The sequence below is a fragment of the Triturus cristatus genome, chromosome 8 (assembly GCF_964204655.1).
Source record: "Triturus cristatus chromosome 8, aTriCri1.1, whole genome shotgun sequence".
Classification (NCBI taxonomy): Eukaryota; Metazoa; Chordata; class Amphibia; order Caudata; family Salamandridae; genus Triturus; species Triturus cristatus.
The window spans coordinates 1,228,965,796-1,228,976,649 of record NC_140591.1 but is presented as its reverse complement, the minus strand read 5'-3'; the positions used below and the strand labels follow the sequence as shown (position 1 = coordinate 1,228,976,649).

Here is a 10,854-nt window from a genome sequence, read left to right as displayed (position 1 = left end):
GGGTGGGCCGGGTGGGCCAGGCCCACCCAAACATGAGCCTGGCCCACCCAAACAGGAGCCTTGGCCCTCGCAGTGAGGGCTTGAAGGCAGGCGCGCAGAGCACACGTGGTGTGTGTCAGCCCGGGCCGAGACAGTTCACCGGGCGCGCACACACACAGACAGTTTTTGAGATTATCGCAGCCACACCGAGTACTTCACAGGTCTTTAAAAGACCATTTACATGTTAATGAGGCTTTGTTTATTTTTTCACCCCTTCATCTCCACATGGCGAAAGGGACAAATCCTTTCTTTGACAAAGGTAACCTTTGCCTACTGTCCTGCTGCGTGGATATTTCTTTTTCTATGCAGCGCAGGAGAAAATAAGTTTGTTTATTCCTATTCACCTTTCCTGGCCCCTGCAGCTGCTTATTACACCAGGCTGTGACACAAAGTTTGACTAATGGAGTAGGTAAGAGAATGTGTTACTATTTGTTAAAATATGCACAGGCCCAGCAGGACACATATTTCCTGTGTGCTTCATTTAAACAGTTTTTATCATTATCATGGCCGATGCAGGACAACAATAAGAGAATACAAAATGCCCAGATAACGCTGGGGATTAATGATCCTGCTGGAGAGCAATCATTTGTCTGTTAGTAGCTTTTAAATGCAGATGAACTGTATTTTATATTACTGCCTTTGTCACAGAAATCCTTGTGTTCCTTGCAGTTCAGAAGTTACAATCCTTTACATAGGACAGTGACCAATGAACTGTCACCAAAGAGCTGCATACAAACATGAATGGTATAGTTACAACTTCGCTTTTTTTGTTTTGTTATATAGTTAGAGCTTCCTCAGTCTTTCATTATTCTAATGTTGCTAAAATGAGTATGTTTGAGCAGATATAAATTTTTATCAGTAAAGCAGATCCCCATGGAATACTCTTTAAATCCTAAGATTGTGTTTCCACAGACCAAACCCTCTTAAAATATACTGCCAACCAGTATGGATGACATGTCATTCATACACCTTGTAATCCTCATTGGCTTATGTGACATTCCCTGTAGACTGATTTATATACTTGTATGATTCATTGTCTCTGTATAATGTGTGCGTGGGCTAAAGTACTGACACACACTACACTGATATGAGTTACGCTATACAACAAATGAAATGCATATGAGAGAGGGGGTACGTGAAGATGAGGGGCACTGTTGGAGGGTGGCAGTGAGGGAATCTGAGGAGGAGGTAGTGGGAGGGGCTATGGAGCGAAGAGGGGCACTGTTGGAGGGTGGCAGTGAGGGAATCTGAGGAAGAGGTCATGGGGGAGGGGGGAGCTAGGGAGAGACGAGGGGCACTGGTGGAGGGTGGTAGTGAGGGAGTCTGAGGAGGAGGTCATGAGGGGGAGGGGCTACAGAGAGATTAGGGGCACTGGTGGAGGGTGGCAGTGAGAGAATCCGAGGAGGAGGTCACGAGGGGGAGGGGCTATGGGGAGATGAGGGACACTTGTGGCGTGTGGCAGTGAGGGAAGAGGTCAATAGTGGGGCCATGGAGGGATGAGGGGCACTGTTGGAAGGTGGTAGTAAAGGTATTTACGGAGAAAGAGGTTATTGGTGTGGCGCCAAAAAAGACTTTCACATCAGTTCTAAACCCAGCCCTGTCATGGCCTTTCTGTTTTTGTTTATTTAATTAGCAGTCTGGTCATAAGGGCCACTGTGGAATATACTTTAAAGTGCATGCTAATTATATTTACTGCTATATTCAATGTTTTAAGTTTGAAGGTGATTTTACTAATGTTTTTACCGAGAAAAATAAAAGTGGAGCCTGATGGTGCCTGATATGGGGCTGGGACCCAAGGTCAACTGTGAGATTAGGTGCACTGGAGAGGAGGAGTGGATAATCAATCCTGTAAGGGAGTGCGTTGCAGAGTCCGGGGTCAGGTGGAGGTAGTAATGAAGAGGGCTTCTCCCTGAAGGCTCGCACAGAGGGAGCCCGAGAAGTGTCAGTTGCCTGATACTCCCACCTCAGAAACCTCCTTTTCCCATCAAAGGAACATACGTAGAAAAAACACTTTTTGAGAGTGATAATATTTAGAAAGAGATTTGGAAAAGAGTGCGTTTTACTGGGCCTTGTAAGACTAAGGAGAGATAAAGGAGGGCCCTGAAGCAGGCCTGCCTAGACAGATATGCGATAAATCAAGCCCGCAGTGGCCCACCCAAATGCACCTTTGGCCCACCCAAATAAAAATTCCTGGAGCCGGGCCTGCGTATGGCCCTTAGATTCGCCAACTAGTCCAGCATGATCCCGTCCAAATTAATTTAATTGACCCTTTACCTTCTTCTTTCCTTCCATAACTGATTTTTTTGTAAATGATCTTTTTCTTTCGTTAATATGTTCAACACATAAATTGTTCTGCTGCTTTTGAACGAGTTGGATATTATATACGTTTTCTGCTAAATTGGAAGCTCTTTTGCACGAATGCCTGACTTTGTTATTCCAAGTACTGGGAGGCCTGGGCATTGCTAGAATGTCATACACTCAGGTGAATGTGCAGTCCTACCCCTCCCCTTACTAGCAGATCGAGAGGTTCTCACTAACGAGGCTTTGGAATTCCTGCGCCGACTTGTAATGCAATCCTTGGTTGTCCTACCCAAGGTGACGAGTTTGTCACTGAATTCACTAAAGTCACTGAGTTCAAAGAAATGGAAAATGTGAGTTTCAGTTAGATAATAGGTCAGTACATAAACAGTTTAGAGACCATAGTCAGTTGCTAAAATCTGAAAAGATTGTGTGAAGTAAGTGAGATGTCAGTGCTTTTTTGATCAATTCATATTTAAACATAAAACTGATGATTTACAGGTGGGACACTCATTTAATGTCAAGGGAATCTTTGAAGCAAACATCCACACGCGAGACTGCTGTAGCATGTGAGACTTGCATCCAATGGGTGAGAAGAGGCGCCTTAAGAGTGGAACTGAGCTGCAAAGTATGAGATCACACCCACTGAGACGTAAGATTATTAATTTTTTTATTTAAAAAAATAATACAATGATAGCAATATGCCGGAAAAGATGCAGGAATGACGTCTGAAAGCAGAAAATGACAATTGGTTAGATTGATTTCAAGAAACAAATAGATTAATTGCAGGAAACAAAAAAGGGGGACAAAACATTTAGGAAAATAATAAATCAAACAAAAATAAAATGAATCACTCATTTATTTTTGGAAGTAATGGAGGAAAGACTCATGTTTTACAATACTTTGTTGTGTTTGTCCTCTCGCTGCTCCATGTTTCAGAAGATTAGAAATGTAAGAGTTCTCGGAACCCTTGTACCTATGTCTGAGGTCTGCCATCTTTCCATACCATAGCAAAAATCGATTTAGAGACTGAAATTTGAAGACGAATAGGCACGATATCGAAGTGGAAACAACATGGAGTCCACCCTCCAAAAAACTCTATAAATAGATCCTCGAATGTACTCATTTGTAATATCACCCAATTTAGTGAAAATGAACAACACTGAGACCGGGAATTATGAAGCACTCCCAATCTTCCTGATTTGGCCTTTGCACAGTAAACCCTGCTTACTTTTTCATAACACTGGAGTCTCAGACTGACACCTTTCAGCCATTCCCGCCACTAGTGAGGAAATCTGCTGATACCTAGGAATGCAGAGGAGGCCTAACTCTTGACTCCATTTTACAGCGATGCCGGGCGGATCCTCCATGTGGAAAACAAAGAAGCGATGGGTGCAATGCTTGAATTAATCTCATCCACTGGTTATTGCTCGGAGCTGCATCCCAATCCATTGAGACAGTTATGCCTGGATGTGGGTCTTGTGTTCATTGTGCCATAGGAATAAAGGAAATCCTTACAGATAGGCCGAAAAAAGCTGAAACTGGTCTTGGTTGCTTGTTTTCTGGTCTGCAATGTACATCACCTTCCATTTTGGCCAGGATTGTTCCTATTGGAGCCGGTCCATTGGCTGATTTGCAAATAGCTTGGCTCTATCTAGAGTCGCACAGTGGGCAAGGATTGGGTTGTGGACTACCCCGAAATTATTCTCATTATCTGAAATTAATTTAAGCATTCATCCTTTCACTTTTTTGTTTCCTCAGAGTGATGTCCTAAGTGTGAGGAGTATGCCCACATGTGGATCCCTTCTTCGCTGTGTCAAAGGAGCAAAGCTGTTCCACATGGATGAGGCCCAATTATTTGAAACTGCTCTGCATTTGCCTGTTGGTCCATCTGGAGTGGACCTCGTCTGGCAAGTACCCTAGGACTGTTCCTATTGTAGCAGCTCCATGATTTTTTTTGTGTGACTAGGCTCTGTATAGAGTGGCATAGAGGGTAAACACGGGTAGGCTGAGATTCAGATTCAGGTTAGTACCAGTGGCTGTGATTAATCCAAGCATTCATCCCATCACTTTTTTGTTTACTCAGTGATATGCCCCAAGTGCAATGGATATGCCCACATATGGGTCCTGGGACCATTGAACCATAAAATAAGGCCATACTTCACCAATGAGGCTTCAATAGACTGAAAATGGTCTGTGATGTTTTGTTTTGTTTCCACATCTGCAGGGTACCTCGCCTGGCAATTCAGGCTGGAATATTCGTATTGGAGCAGGACCAAGGCTGCTTTGCATATGGCTAGGCCCGTCTAGAGTAGCAAAGCAGACAAATAATCATGGACGGTGTTGCAGCCGAGCATAATTACCTGTGGCTGAAATTAATTCAAGTATTCCTCTCATCACGTTTTGTTTTCCTAAATGTCATTGATGGCATGATCTATATAGTTATTGTATCTCGAGGAAGACATTACTTTGAGTACCAACAAAAGATATTTTGGATTGTGAGATTAGGGCCATAATGCACCAGAATTCTTAAAATACTTTTTAAAAAAAACATGCATGAGGAATTGAAAAGTACTGATGCAGACTTTCAAAGCTTCAAGAGCCATTAGACAAACATAGTTCCCTCGGCGCTGATGCCGGGGTCGACTCTACCCCGAGGGGCTCCCCTGCGCCTAACATCTCACCTGACGCCACGTGGTGCCTTGGCCGGGCCCACTACCGTGAGTGAGGTGGCCGTGCTGGGTAAAATATTCCCCCCGCATCAAGGGCCGTGCAACAGTGGATGCCGTGCAGGACTGGCCGGCTGCCGCCTCCTAGGCCAAACACCACTTTCGCCCAAACCCCCGTCCCACTCCCTGGCCCCCGCCACACTGGTGCCGGCTTTAGCGGACCTCGCGGGGGCCGGGGCATCTGTACATGGGACAAAGTCCCGTCTGGGTTTGGGGGGGGGCTGGGGTGCCGGACTAAGCTTATGCTCTAAAGGTCGGCCTCCGCAACACACACGTCTGAAACAGCGAGACGGGCAGCAGGCAAGAGGCTGCATCATGGGTGGGGTAAGGTATTTGTACCCCTGTCCTCCCCCACCACGGCCGGAAGTAACGCGGCCGACTGACCCTCTGGTCCCTAGACCGGGGACCCTACTACGTTGACTCGTGTGCCTTCCTGTGGCACTAAGGCGGCCACCCTGTTAGGAGGGTCCCCTGCGTGGACCCCGGGCAGCTTGACAAACATAGTTGTGAGATGACCAAGCCATGCATGTCCCAGAGATTACTTAGATGGTTCAAGATGGTTGCACTGTCCCAAATAGACGAATGGGCACTAAAAGGTGGAATGTGGCATGCACAAAAAGGTTTGCCGACTGTTTACTTATGATTGGAGAATCTTGAGTTGGGAGGAATTTGTTAGAGGGAGTTCTGTCATATGACATTATTAGAAAAGTGTATTTTCATAAAAGCGAGGGCTGGCTTCTTATAAATATATATCCTTATATGTTCTTGTATGTATTTTTTTACCACGGATGAACCCGGTGACAGTAGATCATATTCTTTTGAAGAACAAAGAAGGGATATAAAATGGCATAGCTTAAGAAAGATTAATAAAATAATGAAGGATGTTCATTTTTAATACAATAGCCTTGGCCCATAAGAGACAGTGTTAGGTTATGCCAAATATGTAGGTGAGCTATAGTGAGTTTGAGTAAGTATTTAAAATGAATATTAGGAATACCATTCAAATATTGATGTAAGCTAACCTACGATAAGTAGCTATTTTGCATATTGTGGTTGAAGCATAGAAAGACCAATTTAGAGCTGTAGTTTGCAGTCTAGAGCACTTAAACCTCTATTCTGCGTGTATTCTGAAGTCTTTTGTGATCGATTTGATTACTGATGGAGTTTGTGTTGGGGTAGATGTAACAATAGATATATGGTCCTTAATGATCAAGATTTTACATGAATCATTGTATACTTTAAATGGAAAAACTTTGGGATTGCTTTAAGGCACAATGTTCTAAATACGTTGCACCTTCGCAAAGTCACAAGTGGTAGTGCAAGTGTAACAAATTCTTTATAGCGTATTTACACTTTTTTGCACTGGAAAAGTGCACTTTTTTACGGCAAATTTTTCTTTGAGCAGTGTTCTACTACTTTTCGTCAAGGGGGCATTCCACGGGCATAATTTAGGTGTTCCAGGAAAATCACCCATAGATTTTCAATTAAAACTTGGCTTTGTGTCCAAAAAAATACATCCTAGAGGGAGATGGGACATTGGAGTAACCATTGTATTTCTCGTATCATTTCACACATTGCATGTGTGCTGCACTGTACAGACCATCAAACAATGAAAACATATATGAAGAAATAACGTGTGGGCTTGCACATGAGTATAAGAAATGATCAGTAGGTAATCATGGAGGTATGTGAGTGAAAGGGTCATTGAGTTCTGAAACACAACTGAAAAGTAGTCCCTCACATTAGCAGTGGAAGGATCCAAGTCTTCCAATCAGAACTGGTGCAAAGAAGCCGTGCTCCAGTGGTGAGACAAACAATAGACTTGAGAGCTGGGCCCTTAAATAAGGACAGGGAACTAAGATAGACAAGAAAGCCATTGAATAATGAGTAAGAGGCTAACCACACGCCCACTTTATGTTTTGTACTGTAGGCCTCTCATGGACGCCATGTGCGATACTGAGGGTTCTATTAGAAACTCTTTTTTAGAGACCAAATTCCTTTTTTAATTCCCGATTTCCACTGGTTATTTCCCCAAGAGTCTCCTCTAGCAGGTGGAACCATTTATTGTGGCCCATTGTGTCCTCCAGTATATATACAAGAACAATTTAGCTGAAAAATCTCAGTTTCTCATAGCAGTTTATTGATGAATTTAGAAATTTGATCAGAAGCACTGTTCACGCAGTTACATGAAGAGCATCTAAAATGGTTTCGGTACAACTCAGTGGTTTCCATATAACAGGGTATGCCTCATTTGAAAAGTAAGAAGCAAAATAATTGATATATTTAATAGCATTGATACATCCTTATAACATCTTGTCACAGTAAACGTATATTACAAATATTTAAACATAGCGACAAATCACTTCTAATATACAGGAATTCTACTTCCATACAACAATAAAAAAAGACAGCACAACTATGTTTTACCACATGATAAATGACATCCATTAAAAAATAACTGGTGCATTCATAAAGGTAAACGCAGACCTGAAGTCTAGCTTTAGACCTGAACTCTAACTTTAGACTGAAGTTTAAGAGCCCAGTTCACAGAGGCAAACAGACTTCAGATCTGAATTTACCTCTTTGAATTGGGCCCATGAGTCTTACAATCTTGAACCCTGACATGTGCGAAGGCTGAGCCAGACATGATCCCGCTGCAGTGAAAAAGGAAAGAGAAGTTACTGAAAGCCTTCAATTTAGGGATCCATTTTCCATCCACTCGTAAGATGCTCAGAAGTTTTCTTTGTTAAAAATAAAGTGCACTCCTCGTGGGTCACCAGCGGAGTTGCTGATGCACTGCGTGCTGAGGGTATCTGCGAGGGCCTCAGGTCCGCAGAGGAAAGTGCCCACCCTGGAGCTGTAAAGGAATGAAAGCGCATTTAAATGTTATGTAAAGAAACTGCATTTTCAAACTACCAACTGATAGCCTCTGGTCTCGGTTATTTTATTCTGGAATAAACGACCGCACTCGTCATGTGTTGGCTCTGTAAAGTACCTTTAATGTAGTTTATGCCCTTCGAAATGCATACTACACAGTGCACAGAAAAGCCTACATTTTATAGACAAATTTAATATTATAAAAACCTATGATAATTTCCACTCCTCTGCAGTGTGACTAGATATGAAAACAAGAACTGCACATCACTTATTTTTTTTCTGGTAGAAAATTAGACAAAATACTAGGTCCCTCGTTCTCAAATCTCTTGAGCCACACTACTTACTGTAAACTAGCATTATTACATGTGCTCGTGGTAAGTGATTACCGCAGGAGTAACACAGTTCACTGTAAAACTGATAGATATTACCATGGCTGGAAACAGAACACCACTATTATTAATGATATATATTACCAGCTGTAATAGAATACCATGTGAGGTAAATACAGACCACTGCTGGTATAAAGAAATTAAACCAGCAGTATAAAATATTACTGACGCAAAAAACAGACCACCTACATGCCATTGTGTTTTCATATACAGGTTGAAGGCAGTTTTTCACTACCACCAAGCACATATTGGATTGGAAGGTGTCGTGGTCAAGAACACCGTTCCAATTATTGAGGAGTGGCAACAAATAACTCATGGACGTAATGGCCAATCAGAATATATCATTCATTGCCATCTTTGGTCATGTGGTGGCACTAAAGAGAGCATGGCAAACAGATAGGGAGCATTAATACTCAAGACGGTAAGAAGGCTGACAGAAATATGTTGGGTCTCTCTCTTGCTAACATCTTGCCAACATCTAAAGTGTTTGCACTCAATTCAATAATCTTTATTCGGTTAAAAATTCCATAAAGGATACAAAGTAAAAACAAGTAGACATTCAGAGAAGGTAAATGCCTCAGATTCAGTAATTGTTTCTTTAAGCAATCAGACTCTTAATTTAAAATTTGCTAAAAAAAAATGAATAATCTTCGAGTTCAAACATTTAAAACGTGAAAATAATAATTATTTTTTTAAACTTCCAGGATGGGATAAGATTACTAAATGCTAGAAAATGCATAAAAGACATCTCATTGTTGGGGATTCGACATAGCTAAAGTGCAATTACTATGAGATGCAAATACTACGTAAGTTCACATTCACTCTAGCAAGGCTATAAAGTGCCAGAGATGTTTATAGTTCCTTACTTTTACAAACTAGCCTTTGTGCAGACAAATAATACATGGCAAGCAACACATTATTTAGATTTTGAACTTGTGAAAGTGCAAATCCTATAGTGTGCAAAAACTGCATGTTACTCCTATGTGATTCACATATTCTCTATCAGAGAGAAAACAAGGAGAAATCCTAATGCTTTAAATACCACAGATGCTTGAGTTTCCTTGGTGTTACAGATTAGCCTCTGCATAAGCAGTGGCTAACCACTAGGAATTAGAAAAAGTGCAAGTGCATACATGCTAGGGCCTTGTTACCTGATAAGATATTACAATTGTAAACCTTTCTTTGTTCGTATTTGATTGACAGAAAATAAAAATCTACTGACACTATAAACAATTTTCTGTGTAGTATCAGTTTTTAAAACTCTTGTTGCATCAGAACAAAAATCCAAAATTCCGGCATAATGATTTAATCCATGTACACCTGGGGACCCCATATGCTGGACAAAAAACACAGTATATGGGAGTAATTTTCTGGGGTGTTAGGTTCGCACAGCGAACAGCTGTCATTGTTTGGCTCACCATTTATACGTCTCCATTTAGCTGTGCTAGTGTGAACTTGCAAAATGCCATACCGAAATTTCATATACAAGGATTTTGATAGTTGGGGTTGTATTTCATCCAGATATGGTTCATAAAACAGGAGAGGTTTTGTTAAAAGAAATTGGTGTGTCAGCCTAATTAAGTCTGGAGTGATCCAAAGGCGCACCCAGAATAGCAATGGTCTTAAGATTGCTTGATGGTCTAGGTGCTTTAGGTTTAGATCAATGGTAGTAGGGATGATAGGTGTCCTTACAGGAAGGCGTAAAACGCTTCTGAGAAACTTGTTTTTTTCCCTCACGAACGTATTCTTACAAGAAACCCCCCAAAGTTCAGCACCATATAGGGCAGCTGATGGGGCTCTGTATTTGTATACTTTCAGCGCAGGGGAAACAGCTTTGGCAATACTATTCTTGTTTTTTTAAGAATCGGGGCTGCATTTGGGGTCAAAATGGACCTACTTTTTTGCACATAGGAGAACTACGTCAAATTTGTAATGCCTAAATAGTTGGAATTCGGCACACACTCTAGCCTCTGTTCAAAGAGAGTGATATTCTTCTTAAATGATTTGTGTGGTTTTACTGCCATGTATTTTTTGGGGGGGAATTTATTTCTAAACCTTTATTAGCACAATAGTTACTAAACGTGTTTAGCAAATTTTGGAGGCCTTTCGGAGTTTGTGAGACTAAAATAGTATCATCGGCAAGTAAAAGAGCCGGAACAGGAACCCCTTCTAGCTTCGGGGAATCATGGCTGCATGCCAGTAGATATTTTGGGGCGTCGTTTACAAATAATGAAAAGAGGGTAGGTGCTAACACTCAGTCCTGTCTGACACCCCTTCTTATGGGGATTGCATCTGAAAATTCACCCCTTGGTCCCCACCTGACTTTTTAAAAATTATCTTCATGTAATCTCATTATTTGGATAAGAATATCCTCGGGTACGCCTTGTGCTTTTAAGGATTTCCAGAGCAAGTTTCGGGGAATCAAATCAAAGTCTGCCTTCAGGTCAATAAAAGCTATGTACAAATGTTCTTTCTTAAAAACTGCATATTTCCAACCCAAACAAAGAAGTCTTAAAAACTGG

The 10,854-nt window shown here is 41.7% G+C and overlaps 1 protein-coding gene across 1 annotated transcript in view; it reads right to left on the bottom strand.

Moving 5' to 3' along the window:
- Positions 1-7,185: 7,185 nt before the first annotated feature.
- Positions 7,186-10,854, bottom strand: part of CYBB (cytochrome b-245 beta chain) — a 133,136-nt gene continuing 129,467 nt past the window's right edge. Inside the window, exon 13 of the mRNA XM_085622908.1 lies at positions 7,186-7,923. Within this exon, the coding sequence (XP_085479034.1) occupies positions 7,797-7,923 (127 nt within the window). The 3' untranslated portion in view covers positions 7,186-7,796. The remainder of the gene's footprint in view (positions 7,924-10,854) is intronic.